General features: G+C 37.6%; 2 protein-coding genes across 11 annotated transcripts in view; both read right to left on the bottom strand.

Moving 5' to 3' along the window:
- Positions 1-10,144, bottom strand: part of AASDH (aminoadipate-semialdehyde dehydrogenase) — a 53,423-nt gene extending 43,279 nt beyond the window's left edge. For 3 of the 8 annotated variants that reach the window (XM_055385041.2, XM_019026016.4, XM_055385044.2), the window contains exons 1-4: positions 5,169-5,314; positions 4,451-4,622; positions 2,188-2,459; positions 591-711 (exon numbers count right to left, since the gene is read on the bottom strand). In XM_055385041.2, the coding sequence (XP_055241016.1) occupies positions 591-711; positions 2,188-2,417 (351 nt within the window). In that variant the 5' untranslated portion in view covers positions 2,418-2,459; positions 4,451-4,622; positions 5,169-5,314. Of the gene's footprint in view, positions 1-590; positions 712-2,187; positions 2,460-3,704; positions 4,623-5,168 lie in introns of those variants that run through there. The other 5 variants (XM_055385040.2, XM_019026015.4, XM_055385045.2 and 2 more) reach the window with 3 other exon arrangements.
- A 1,025-nt stretch (positions 10,145-11,169) lies between these two features.
- Positions 11,170-15,011, bottom strand: part of PPAT (phosphoribosyl pyrophosphate amidotransferase) — a 74,287-nt gene continuing 70,445 nt past the window's right edge. For all 3 annotated transcript variants that reach the window (XM_063705278.1, XM_031010389.3, XM_004065398.5), the window contains 2 exons: positions 14,447-14,567; positions 11,170-13,364 (listed from right to left, as the gene is read on the bottom strand). In XM_063705278.1, the coding sequence (XP_063561348.1) occupies positions 13,168-13,364; positions 14,447-14,567 (318 nt within the window). In that variant the 3' untranslated portion in view covers positions 11,170-13,167. The remainder of the gene's footprint in view (positions 13,365-14,446; positions 14,568-15,011) is intronic.

Here is a 15,011-nt window from a genome sequence, read left to right as displayed (position 1 = left end):
GAGTTTCTTGGTTATATCTTTGGTTGGCAATCATTTAAAAATAAAAAAAAATAAATTTACTTTTCTGGAAAGATCTCTTCTAAGTACCAGTCTCTTTTTCAAAATGCAAGATTAGTTATAATTCTTCAGTGTTGCTGACCAATGTAATTGCCATAAATATGAAAGTTCCAAGTATTATAAAATTTTGCAGTATAGGAAATACTTTGGAAAGAGAAATTCAAAACAATGCATAATATATTATTAGAAGACTAACAGATCTGTTCATACCACAGAACAGTGGCTCACAATGGAGTGTGAGGGGTGGAAAGCCCCTCCGGGGGACAATTGGCAATGTCTGGAGATTTTTGGTTGTTATGACTGGGAGGTGCTACTGAAGTCTAGCAAGTGGAGGTCAAAAATATTGCTAAATATCCTATAATATATGGAACACTCCTCACAACAATTACTCAACCCTAAAAATGTCATAGTGCAAAGATTGAGAAACCTTGCCACATTTAGCAGACTTAGGAATCCAGATGGGAGAAGGAAGGAATGTTTCAATTGAAATAAATGTAATACACGCAAAAAACAATTGAAACATCCAGACTTACATTAATTTGTTTTTTTTCAACAAGGATATACTTTAGATCACATTTTTTCATAAAATAAGTTGATAACGACGGTGGTGAATCTGGCTCGATAGGTACATAAGCAGCTGGGACTTGGAGAATTCTAAAGAAAAAAGTACACAGTCAGCATAGAATGTCTGTTGATTTAGTATTTGTTTAAGCATTTCTATTTCTCTGTGCACTTTATTTATTTTTTGTAGCAGCATAAAAATGGTTTCCGGAACACTTTATTGCTGATCAGAAATTTCCAGTGTTTTCATTGACACATAGTTGGTAATAAACGCTGTCATTTTAGCCGGGCACGGTGGCTCACGCCTGTAATCCCAGCACTTTGGGAGGTTGAGGCGAGCGAATCACCTGAGGTCGGGAGTTCGAGACCAGCCTGACCAACATGGAGAAACCCTGTCTCTACTAAAAATACAAAATCAGCCGGGCGTCTGTAATCCCAGCTACTTGGGAGGTTGAAGCAGGAGAATTGCTTGAACCCGGGAGGCGGAGGTTGCGGTGAGCCGAGATCACGCCGTTGCACTCCAGCCTGGGCAATAAGAGTGAAACTTCATCTCAAAAATAAATAAATACATAAACACTGTCATTTTATCTTTTCTTAATGAAAATCCTGAGTATTTACTATGTTAAATTCTTATCACTTAATATAGAGAAATACAAGATTTTTTTAAAGTTAAGCATTTTAAGTAGTTTCAGGTATACTTTAAGGACACTAGATCTTTGCACACAGTAAATTCTCAATAAATTTCGTCAATAATTGAGTGAAAGTAAATTTTTGTTGTTGTTTTTATTTGTTTTATAGAGATGGGGTCTTGTGAAGTCACCAGGGTGGACTCGAACTCCTGGCTTTAAATAATACTCCAGCCTCAGCCTCTCAAAGTGCTGGGATTTACAGGTGTGAGCCACTGTGCCTGGCCAAAAGTAAATTTTTGAACATCTTTTGCTTTATATTTATAAAATTAATTTACTAAGACATATTATAGAATGAATAAACTACTCTATTTCTTTGGCAGTTTATACTTACTGCAGAGTTCTAGAATAGAAATCACTATATGAGGATAACATTCTAGAACAATTTAAATGATTGAACATTTTGCAAATATTTGTTGGAATAGTGTCTTCTAATGGGTTCATATTTCAATCTATATCAACTATTATCCAAAACTCTAATTTACTGATTTATTGAATACCTTAGTGCCTAAAATTTCAGTTGCGGACAAAAAACATAGTCATGTCATCTGTGAAATCCTGTTTTCTTTTATCTAACAACAAAGTGTTATAAATTGTTATAATTGTTTTTCTTTAACAGATTAATGAAGCCCTTGTATTTTGGAGATACTTAAATGTTCTATTAGTGAAAGCTTCTAGTCTTTCCTAAATAAGCTCAGAATAATTAATTTAAATAATATAAAAATAATACTAGGGGAAATGCAAACTTCTTTAGCCTCTCTACAATTGACCAAACAATATAGAAAAGTCCAACAGTAAACACAATAATAACTTGCAATATACTCTATTAAAAATTTACATTAGCTTGGAGTAACATCAAATTTACAGTTCTAAAAAATATTACCCTAAAATCCAAGAGGGTAAGTCTATCCCAGGTTGGCAGTAGAGACCAATTTCCCGAATTCCTTGAAAGTCACAGTGTAACAGCAGAAAATCTGATAATTCAGAAGCAGCATTAACCACCGTCTTGTAGGTGTAGTAAACTGGAAGCTGGTTGTTGCATTCATCAAAACATACAGCTACTCTGTCCATATAACAGGAGGCAGCCTTATGCACCAATTCCTGAAGAGTCATTTCACTGAAGTTTATCTAAACATCAATTTGTAGCACAGAACCCTGTGTATATACAGAAGTGTTAGGGGGAGAGGGAGTTTTAGAGAGCTCGGTGGAGGGACAGGGAGAAACTTCTCTACAATAATATCTCACAAAAATAATTATATCAAAGATATATAAATGAAGAATCTCTGAACTTATGAAATGTCTATGGTAACTTTACTGAGGACAATGAGGTTGAAAATTAACTTGATACATCAACCTATGCTGGGTCAGAGCATCAAAAAAATTTGGGAGGGCAGTGGTATACACAGATGAAAATGAAGCAGGTAAAAATGGAGACTTCTCTCTCAACGGACCACAATGTAAATATGAAATATATAAAAAATTAATCAATAAAATCAAATTTAAAGGACCCCACATTTAATTTTTTTTACTTTCCTTCAGTAACTGTTACAGATTTGTTAAGATAGAGTAGTCAAAATCTTGTATGGTGACTTTAAAATTACTAATGTGGCCGGGTGCGGTGGCTCACACCTGTAATCCCAGCACTTCGGGAGGCCGAGGTGGGTGGATCACTTGAGGTCAGGAGTTCAAGATCAGCCTGGCCAACTTGGTGAAACCCTGTCTCTACTAAAAATACAAAAATTAGCCGGGCAAGGTGGCATACACCTGTAATCCCAGCTACTCTGGAGGGTGAGGCAGGCGAATCACTTGAACCCAGGAGGCAGAGGTTGCAGTGAGCCAAGATGGCACCACTGCACTCCAGCCTGGGTGACAGGGCAAGACCCCATCTCAAAATAAATAAATAAGTAAATGAAATAAAAATAAAATAAAATGACTAATGTAAATAAACTTTGCTTTTAAATTCCAGTAGGAGCTAAACTCAGTTGAAAGTAAAATCAATCTTTGACAGAAGAAAGCAAAAAACCCTATTCCTATTCATTCAGTTCTAGACAACTATATATAAAAACAGTGCTTATTACTATACTATTAATATTTTACAGAAGTCATACTTGTATAATTGTCAAGAAGTAAACTCTTCATACTGTATAGTTTATTTTTAAATTGCCAATAAGTTCACTTAGACTGAAAATATAATATTACAACTCAATAAAGCAGTATATCAATGCAATGTTCTCTGGGTTTCTTAATGCAGATTATGTTAAAAGATTCGAAACAGTATTTCAAGAAAGAAACACTCGGGATCAATGGTAAAAAAAATTCACAGTGTTTCCTTAAAGGTGAAAGTAATTTTTTTCCCTCTCTGAACTCTGTTTTCCATATTTTAAAGCAAATAAGACTTACCAAGTAGCCTGCTTCAGTAAAGTTTTTGTTTGTTTTTTGAGACAGTCTCGCTCTGTTCCCCAGGCTGGAATGCAATGGCGCGATCTCGGCTCACTGCAACCTCTGCCTCCCAGATTCAAGCGATTCTCCCACCTCAAGCTCCCGAGTAGCTGGGATTACAAGTGCGCGCTACCATGTCCAACTAATTTTTGTTTTTGTTATTTTTTTTTAAGTAGACACAGGGTTTCTCCATGTTGGCCTAGTTGGTTTTGAACTCCTGACCTAAGTGATCCACCTACCTTGGCCTCCCAAAATGTTAGGATTACAGGCGGAGCCACCGCGCCCGGCCGAGTCAAGTTTTTTCTTTCTTTCTTTTTTTTTTTTTTAAATTTGTTCACACCTATTTGAATTTATTTCCTGACTCAAAATTTTCATTTATATCAACTAATTAACATCAATTAGGAAAAAGAAATCCTAAAGAGAGTAAAATGAACCAATAACTGCCAAGACCCATAAGTTTGAAAATGCTGTGATTTCTAAATATACAGTTTAAACATATAAGGCAACTTTAGTACTTACATTATTTATTTTTAGTAGGCATTTCTATAAATATTAGCTCTTTTTAATGCACAAGATACAATTTTAAGCTTTCCTCAGACATGCAATGATCATTATGTAAATATAAGGGAGGCTTTCTGCAGCATGCGTTTAAATTATGAGGAATGAGTTCATTTCGCAACATACAGGTAGTGCAGAAGGGTACCTACACATCTATACGATAATTAAGATGTTTCTTTCCATTTTCCCAATGGTTGCTACAGACATTTAAGGTAAAATCCATTCTTGTTGTCTCAGGTTTTCATTTTCATTCATTGAATCACAAATAACATTCTCTGCAGTAGAGAATACTAAACTTATTAATGCCCAAATGTTTGAGACCTTAAAAAGGAAAAAAAAAGCAAACTCTGGTAAGCAGATTTTACATGTAAAAGGAATAAATTTACTTGCTACAACTGTAGAAGCTGCTATTTAGTCAACAAAGATCTTAAGAGTGTCAACAAATTCAATTGCTATGGGGCCTCTCTCTAGGTCACTGGCTGTTTTAAAAATGGATAAATAATCTAGAAACTTTATTTTCCCAATTCCCCGGCTTCTTAATTTACGGTATGCAACGAGTAACAATACAATTTATAGCTTCCTAAACATTTCTTCATTGCTCTTCGAAACCACTCTAGGGGGTAGCTGAGCGCGGACCACACTTATTTCCATTTGAATGGAGGGGCGGAGGCTAGTGACGCAGGAGTGTACACACAGCTCAGGGTTAGTCTGCACCTCACCAGCACGCCAGACCCCGATGTATCAAATCCGAGGCCAGGCAGTGGTCCTGAAGCTGAGCAAATGTATATGGAAGCAGGCTCAGGCCTAGCGGCACTTCGCCTCCTTCACACAGACCCCCGCCGGGCACCGCGCCCTGCCGCGACTCACTTAGCAAGTCTCGCGGATTAGGTTTGATCGCATTCGGCCCTTTCCCGGATAGCTCGTCGCGGATACTTCTCACAGCGAAGCAGCAGCTCCCAGAAGCCGTAAAGCTATCCCAGAGCGAGGCACCATACGTAAATCTTCCGCGTCGCTACGTGACGTCATTGCGAGCGACCCCCGGGCAGGCTGCGTCGAGCTGGCGCTGCCTCTCCTGAAGCCGAGGTGCTAACTTGAGTGAAGAGGTCTATAGGCTTTTTCACTTTTGGTTATCTGCTCAGGCGCTCCTTGGGGTCGCGCATGGTCTCGGACAGGGTTTGCAAGGACTTCGGAGCTAACCAGTTTGGAGCCATAACCCTTTCGTACTTGCCAAAAAACTCTGGGCAAGACTCTTGAATTTTGAGCCGCAGTATTCTCGTTCATAAGGTGAGAATAAAAACATCACCTAGGGTTGATGTGAAGAGAGATGAAATCACTGTGAAATAGGAGAGTTATTGCTTTCAACCAATGACATTTTCTGGAAACGTGCTGGAGATATGGCTGCAGCAGTGACGCCTGCAAACGACGTTCCTGTCATCATGATGCTGACATTTTAATTGGGAAGCAGATTGAAACGATAACTAAGGAATTTGACAGGAGCATTTAGTAGGACCTGTAAAGAAATTAAAGCAGGTCCGAGGTGGAGTTTTGTAAACTATATGCCTGAATAGAAGTTTCTGTTTCTAAGGGAATTGTTACAGTTGGAGACATGTCAATTATTACAATAAGCGTCAACGGCAATAACAGAGGTGTTTTAAAGCTACTGTCTGGTGGCAGAGTAATCGGGATTTTTTTGTTTGGGGGGTTTTAGCCGGGGGAGGGACTGCGAAGACAGCTCTGCATCAAAACGGTACGTGAGAAAAAAGCATAGGACGCTCTCGCAGCCGTAGTTGTTGGTGACAAGAAACTGTGCTTCTAATCTAAGCAAAAAATATCTCCACATGCCAACTATACTTTTCCAAGATGTACCATGGACTACTCAAATTAACACAGCCTTATTTATGTATTTGGGTTGGAAGTGGGCAAAAGTGTATCTTGTCTATGTTTCTATGTTGGGATGACACCATCATCCACCCAGCCAGACAGTTATCAACCTTCCCACTTTCTTACCCTCTTACATCCGATTAGACCCTATGTCCTCTAGTTCTCAGTCTTGAGACCAGCACCCAGCTGGCTACATCAGAATTGCCAGTGGTGATGTTTTAGAAGATTCCAAATTCCTGGACTCCATCCCCGGAGGTTCATCCCCTAGTTTTCTAGTGAGGGGCCTAGAACCTGCGTTTTTTAAGTGTCATGTTCATCGCCATTACTGCTACTTTAGTTCAGGTCTTCTTGGTCAGCTTTTTCCTAAAACGTTTTCAGTTTTGTTTGCCTCTGATTGACTCTGAATTGCTGCCAAAATGATGTTTTATTATTCCAGTATCATCATCCAACTCTCTGATATTAATGATACCTTTTTTAAAGTTTTTCTTCCCTTGCAGTATCTATTTCCCTCAAGTTTCCTTTTTCTTTCTTCTGTTGATTTTGTGCTCTATCTTTCACATTAGAGGCTTTCCTAGGATGTCTGGTGGTCCTTATCTGCTCATATGTAAATGGGGGTATATTTAAAAGTTGATTGGAAGCTGTTGAGCCCATGGGACGTTTGTTGAAAATCAAGTGGGAGAGGAGGGGTATGGAGGCTGGGGTATGTCTCAGAATTTAGTACAATTTTCACTTAATTCTCCTTGTTTTAGGTGCCTGATGTCCTCCATTACAGAGACCCCGTTTTACTCCTGAACAATAAAAAAAGGCTTCAGAATAAGGCGGGGGCCGGGGGTGGCATAAAGGTTATAACACTCCCCTAAATGAACTTCCAGTCCTTTTAGGTACCCTCTTCACTTCTACTTCCTGAAGCCAGTTTCTTAGCTTTTTAGGGGGTTATGTGATACAAATAGAATTGCTTGTTGGTTTTGCTCACTGGGGGTTTAGAATTCAGGTTTTTCAAGTCAACTGAGCCCTTTTCTATTGATTCCAGAATTTCATTTCCATTATTCCTTTTCTTTAATCCTTAAGGGTGTATGACTTTAAAAATCCTGTCACTGTCATTTTCAGGGAGTCTTAGGGAGCAAATGTAGAACACTATGTTTAAGACAGCATTTTTACCTGATAATCCAAGGTGATCATTCTAAAACATATACCAGATCAGTCATAGCATTCTTCTATGAGAATAAGAAGCTTCAATGATCCCTCGTTGCCTGCATAACATTCAGACTCTTCAGCAAGGTAAACAAGAGAGTTCATTTTCTTTCTAACCTGATATCTCACAGCAGGCCACTGCTCCCCCACCCATCTTCCACATTCCCCACACCTGATACTGTAAACTCTAGTCATAATGAGAGGCTAGTAAGAGTTCTGAGAATACAAAGTCCTTATCATGTTTCCACACCTGTTTTGGCTGGGCTCAGGCTGAAATACCCTTCTTTCTCCATGCCTGCTTGATGAAAATACAGCTTAAACATCACTTCCTCAGTGATGCCTTTCTTCAAGCCCTAAAGAATAATTTATCCAGACTCCTCCAAACTCCATCCCACGAACCCATCATACTCTTGGGAGGGGTCATTTGTCATGGGACCTGCAAATTCTGGATTTGCCAAGAATATAAGGTCCTAACTGCTCTTTACCTACATCATTTTTCAGGGTTGTTTGGGATGATCAGTTTCATAGCTGAAGTATTCTTCCCAAAGAGTAGGCTTGCTTCCACTTAACTACAAAAGTATGGAATCCCCCAAACTCAGTATTCCTCTCCTATAATGTAACCTACTGACTGCACGTGCAGACATCCATGGAGGCCCATCTTCACCATCCTGGTGGGACTTGGGGGACATGGAAAATGCATAAACATGAAGTTCTGGCTTCTGCTTTTGCCATAAATTACAAAGTTCTTTGTCACCCAGGAATCCAAGTTTACTGCCATAAAACAGTTAACAGGCTATCTTACTAACTTTAAAATAGGTTTCAATACCAGACCCTTCCCAGACAGCGACATATATTTCTTACAGCATCAGTTGTTACGGTTGCTGCATTATTTCCAAATCTGACCTCCTATACTAAATAGCACCCTTATAGCAGGGATTCACGTCTTAGGCGCTTGTTTCCCAAACTATCTTTTTTTTTACTCAGCTCCATCCACTTACACTGTTCCAGTTGCAGGGAAATATCAAATGCCCACCCTGTACCCTGCTGATATTTTGTACCTTGACTGGCACACTCTACTTATTTTAGGGCTTATCTCTCAGTTGTCAATGTCATTGTTTCCTTAAAAAGTTCAAAAATAATTTGGAAAATCCTTGACCCTACCTGAAACAAGGTTAGGTCCTCCTGTTATGTGCTGTTGTAGCACATATCACAGTTGGGATAATAAGGCATTGTGTGAGTTACTCTAACAGTGTTCAGCTGCTCAGGAAAAGGCAGAGAGCAAATTAGTGGTTGAGTTTTTCAGGCTTGGTGTTTTGACAGGTGTATTAGTCTGTTCTCACATTGCTTTAAGTAAATATCTGAGACTGGGTAATTTATAAAGAAAAGAGGTTTAATTGACTCCGTTCCACATGGCTGGGGAGCCCTCAGGAAACTTAAAATCATGGTGGAAGGCGCCTCTTCACAGGGCACGAGGAAAGAATACGTAACTATGAAAGTACACTGGAAGGCCAGGAGTGGCGGTGGCTCACACCTGTAATCCCAGCACTTTGGGAGGCCGAGGCGGGTGGATCACGAGGTCAAGAGATCAAGACCATCCTGGCCAATACAGTGAAACCGTCTCTTTGAAAAATATAAAAATTAATTGGGCATGGTGACACACGCCTGTAGTCCCAGCTACTCGGGAGGCTGAGGCAGGAGAATCACTTGAACCCAGGAGGTGGAGGTTGCAGTGAACCGAGATTGCGCCACTGCACTCCAGCCTGGTGACGAAGTGAGACTCCATCTCAAAAAATAAATAAATAAATAAAAATAAACCTCACTGTTTGTTTTAACAATAACAAGCGTGGTAAGGGTGGTGTCAGTCCATAAGTTAGATAGGCAGTTGCTAGGCAGATGTCGTTGCAGAAGTATGTGTGTGTGTGTGTGTGTGTGTGTGTGTGTGTGTTGTGTTTAAGGTTGTGGTGGCCTTTGTGCAGGTTGTAAATTTTTGTAGTCTTTTGATAGTTCTTGTTATCAACCATATGTACATGAGAACCCTTCCCCTTCATGGCGTTTCCTGGCTCCGTTTGTCAGGGTTTTAATACGAGTGACTCCATTTTGAATCTGACAACTTTCACATTTCCCCTTTTGATCAAGGTCTTTCTCAAAAGCATCACTGATCAATCATCCTGTATTTAGGTTTTGATATCTCTTGGTGCCAGTCTGCCCCCATGTTGAAGGGAGTCACTGGTAACTAGGAATTAGCATCAAAACCCTTTAGCCACATTTGAACAACAAAAGAGGTTTGGAGGGAGTGGATCTCAGGCTAAGTCTACCTGGAGTCCACTGTTAAGTTCAATTCTGTCTGTTCCATAGGCACTGTCTATCATCTCAAAGTGCTGGAAGAGCATTATTCTGTTAGGAGTTGCATTTCTATGCAAATTTGACAAGAAACAGGTATAAAGTTCTTAAAAAAAAGAAAATACAAAGTAACAATCTCAGCATAATAGTTTTCAGCCGTGAACCTAGGCTTAAAGACAACCAGTTGAATAAATCAAATGATCATGAAGAATTAGGTGAGACCTATTATACCATGTGGGCTATTTTCTTATTTTGTGTATATAAATTCCCCAAAGGAATGTATCCAGGTACAGCATGTAGTATGAGCAAAAGCATAGACATCTCTTTGTTTAGCTGGTACACAGCAATCCTATTAAGTAGCATTCCGTGACTGGCTTGAATTAAAGCAGAGAGAGCTAACTCTGTTTTAAAAAAGACCATTAGTACAATTTGAACAAAAAGTTTACTGAGGATGTTGCCAGTATTACCCCCTGGGTGGACTAAAGGATTTATGAAGTCAGATTCTGTCAAGTCACCCACAATGTCTACCGATTGTGAAATTATCCTGCCAAATCAAAGAGGTAGGCATAAACAAGGAAGAATTAAGAGGGGCAAGAGTGTCATTAGGATGGGGAGTTATGTTCCATCATCTTGGGAAAAGCTGCCCACAGTATGGAGATGTTAGCTTTTCATTCCGGTTTACAGTTTTAATGTCTCTGGTTATAGCATTGGGCAGTTTTGTGAACCTCTGGGCGTGAGATTTCTCCCTTAAAAATCAGTTAAGTTTGAGCTTGGGCTTTAAGAACATAGCAAGTCTCGTTTTTAGTAATTCTATGGAAGAAAGTTGGATTGGAGGAACCTAGAAGAATTAAAGATCCAGTCCAGCGACCAAGGTTTACCTAGTTGCACAGAAATTTTCTTAACACTGGCAGGTGCCCTACTAGTAATCTTTCTTGTCTGTGACCAGTTTATCCTTAACATGGGAGACTTTTTCTTTGGATACCTTCAATATTAAGTATGTAGTATTTTCAGAGTGGTGCCTTTCACTTAGTTAATATGCATTTATGTTCCTTCTGTCATTTAATGGCTTGATTGCTCATTTCTTTTAAGCACTGAATAATATTCTATTGTCTGAATGTACTACAGTTTATCTATTCATTTACCTACCCACCCTGACACTTTGAATCTAATCCTGCTCTTCCATGACACTCCCTCTTTCCCCATAGTGCTTCCAAGGAACTTGCCACGATGTAGTGCTTACTTAGTACTGCTTTTCTAATTACTTTATTTGTCCCTCATAGTCAACCAGCAGTTTTGCCTGGTTCATAAGAGATGGCCTATTTATTGAAATGCCTGGATCAGAGAAATAAGATATGACTAGCTGGTGCCAAGAATGGAGCCTGGAAGTTGTCTCCATGCTGTTTACCATAAAGCACTAACTAAAGTCACTATTAAAAAAAAAAAAAGGACACACATATTTAAACATACTTATTACACATATTTATCAACAAGGCATCACAAGTAAGTCACAAAAAGTAGGCTTAGTTTAGTTCACAATATAAATCCCGTGAAAACACATTTTTTATCTCTGCAGTTTATAATACTCTACATATATGAATTTAAAGCAGTTAAACAACATTTGAGATTAAATTGGTAAAAAAAAATTGTAATTGAATTCAGACTTAAGAAAATTGTGAAGTAAAAGGCCATGATGGAGAAATATTAAGAATCTGTAGAATTACTAAACTGTCACAGTATTATTTTCCTTTACAAAGCATCTCAGTAAAACAAAAACTACAGAAAACGCAAAGTAAAATCAGAGATTTTGGTTTAGTACTTTCCCTGAGTCTCTTGTTTTAAAAATCAAAGTAAGGCCAGTTCAAAATTGACCCACAGGTCTTGCCTCCTCCATGCTGCCATGGGGAGTACATTTAAGACAAGAGGCTACACATGTTGAGGTGGTCCCAGGGCTTTATTCAAATGCCAATTTGCCCGTCTCACTGCCACAGGGTTATCTGACCCACTGCTGCATGTGGGCTTAAAGAGCTGTCAAAATTTTATCTTGGCCTGCTATAATATAATATGCGAGACTATATACCAAAGGAAGACAAACAGTTTCAGTTATTAATAAATATTAAATTTCTAAATGGATCTGGACACTATATACATCAAATTATGGTAACATAACAGAAACAAACACTTTTATGTTTAAAAATTCTTACATAAACAAAGGTTTGGGGTCAAGTCATCTTAAACTTCTAAATCTCAGATGTTACAAGAAAAAACTTCAAAAAAGAAATCAAATTCATTAGATCTTAATAAAGTAGAAAAAAGTGATTATAAGATGATACTTGGACTTGGATTGTAAGTTGACACTAATTCCCCAAAGTGGTTGTCTCTTTGATCCTTAAACAAAACTGGCCCCTATTGTGTCTGTACTTGATCACTTAATCGCAATAATATTTATGTGTATGTGTACTTGTATATGTACATCTACATGTATATATGTTTCCAAGTGATCAAGCACTTCATTAAAAAAAGCATATGATAATTAATTAAATTAAGGATAAAGGGATTGTTTGAATCTAAAAATTTGGTTTTTATTTCAAATGTACCAGGTTACTTGCTGAGCTTATAGTATCAGGGCACTAAATACTATGGATCACATTTTCTAGTCAAATGTAGGAAAAACTTTTTCACAGATTTTTACAACCCTTTTTAGGACATCTCAAAGAGAGATGGCAAAGATCTGCCAATTATGTCTCCTTCCATCATAATGAAATCTTAATTGTAAACTAATTTCAAAAAGTTAATAATCATTAGCTTTCCGAAAGCTAACAATCATGAGTTGTCTTAAAATCAGAAGTGAAATGATGGCTCAAATCACAAAAGTATGACACTTATTCACATTCTTATTAATTATTTAATAATATAAGTATCCCATTGCACATGTGGGGGAACTGAGGCACCACAGATTATATTTTATGGTTTTTTTTAAAGATTTGTCTACAGTTAGACAGGGAAGCCAAGGTCATAACTACAGCCAGAACTGTAGAGGCTAGACACCTATGAGGTATAATGTATTCTATTCAAACTTTGTGTGAAATGGTATATTTAACTCACCTGTCTTGTTGGCATCACCTCTCCTTAACCCTAACTTCTTGCAAACCCTTTAAAGCATGGACTTGGCAAATGTCAGTGACCACCTGCCTTCTCTGACCAGGTTAAAAAGGCTAGCCAATGCTTGTGTAAAAAAAAGAACACCACATATTGTTGTATTATATGCAATTGGAAATGTTCAATTATCGCACTTTGGTATCCTTTTCAGAAAAAAAATCTCAAAACTTATAAAGGTAAACATAAGCATGGCATTTTACATTGTACCAACTGAGTAACAGTAAATAGATGAGGTGTGACCACTATAACTTCTTGACCAACTTTCTATCTTGAAACTACACACATCCAACCCTACCAGCTACCATTCTAATTCTACAGGATATTTTCCAGTGAGACAAGCTGTACAATGACCACTCTTTTCAAAACATTCCAGACCATTTCCATTTTCTTGGATCATAATATCGTGCTTTTTCTCTTTCTGTTTTTTAAACTTTATCCCTTCTTGTACAGATGAAACCAGTCCTTCTACTGACAGATACACAACACTGTTTGCTCCTAAAGGAAGAAAGAGGGAAAAATAAAAATGTAATAAGAATTCCTTTAGAAAGGAAGAAACGTGTCAACAGAGAATAGTTACAAACAGAATAATTTAAGCTAGGATAAAAATTTCTCCTTTAGCCTTTCTTTTAAAAAAGAAAAAAGGAAAAAAAATCAATAAAACTCAGTTCCTTTATTTTTAAAAATTTTAATTGGAATCTAGGGGATAACATAACTTAAAACAGCAGAGGAGGCTTCAAGTCTAGAATGGAATTATAGGGCTTTGGGAGTAATTTTCTTAATTGAAAAAATGGAATTTAAAGTCAGGAAGATCTAGGCTCAAAGTTAAGCTCAAGTTCACTCAGTTTTCCTAAGTCTATTTTTTCATCTATATAAGATGGTGGAAACATTGCCTAAATGTAGAGTTTTTATGATGTTATGATAATATAGATAATATAGGCAGCATAGTTTCTGGCAAAGTGTGAGTGCTTATAACATGTATGACACCCATCAGGGTGATATTTAAAAATATTTAACCAGTGAGGCACATGCATGACAGGTTAAAAGAAACACCAGCCACAAACAGATGGTGTGGAGGTACCAAGGCACAATGACTAAATATCATGTGTTATTTCCACAGTTTATACATCACCTGATTTTGAAAGGAAGATGTCTTACCCAGGATAACTTAGATCTCGAAGTCTCCTTATCTCATTATTGAATATGAACCTACACAAACTTTTTACCTTGTGATTTGTATCCACATCCAAATTACTCTGTTAGAATCTGATTAAATTATTTTTGTTTTTCTTGGGATCTGACTTTTGGGAGGCTTTAAGTGATATGATTGCACTTCCCTCCACCTGGAAACCACCTCTTCCTTCTCTGATCTCACCTTGGCTTAGCTCTCCAAGACAAGACTCTGTGGTGTCTGCCCATGCCCACTACTCTCACTGTTGAGAATAGTATTCAATCTGTTTAACATATATAACTACTTTTAACAAACACTGAATACTCCTTTTTACTAAAGGTGTAAAGACTGTCAAGCTTTGGATTTTCTCTGTTAATAATCAAAAGTTTATAGAAATTTTAATACTTACCTAGATATTCTGCAAGGTGATCAAATTCTGGTTTATTGGCAATGAGCTCTTCTTTTGTAGGAATGTTTATTCCCATGAAGCATGGATATTTAATTGGTGGTGAAGCTACTCGAATGTGTACCTTGGAAAGAAATCATTGCACACAAGGTTTTTAAGACTATGCAAAATTCTTTCATTGTGCAAATACAATACAAAATTGTTTTGCAGAATATTCAGTAACAACATATGGGTAATAAATTATTCTTTCTACAAAGCTGCTTCTTGGTTTTTTTTTTTTCTTTCACCTAATCTTGAGGAAGTTTCTTTGTCTAGATATCCTACTTCTCATTTGATGTCTTTACATTCCTAGAGCCACTTTTCTCTTGTAATACCGGGTACTTCTGCTTATCCCTTATCTTACCATTTTAAAAGAAAAATACAATTTACCAGGTTATAACAAAAACCTTACTACTACAACAGAGTTGTTTTTGTCTGTTATTGTTTTTTTTGCCTTTCATCAGGTACATTTACATGGCTATACTCAGTGTCCACATTTCCTTTTTAAACATTATTAGAATAGATTTTC

This window comes from Gorilla gorilla, chromosome 3 (assembly GCF_029281585.2).
Source record: "Gorilla gorilla gorilla isolate KB3781 chromosome 3, NHGRI_mGorGor1-v2.1_pri, whole genome shotgun sequence".
Classification (NCBI taxonomy): Eukaryota; Metazoa; Chordata; class Mammalia; order Primates; family Hominidae; genus Gorilla; species Gorilla gorilla.
Note: the sequence above shows the minus strand (reverse complement) of the source record. Positions and strands in the feature narration are given on the sequence as shown.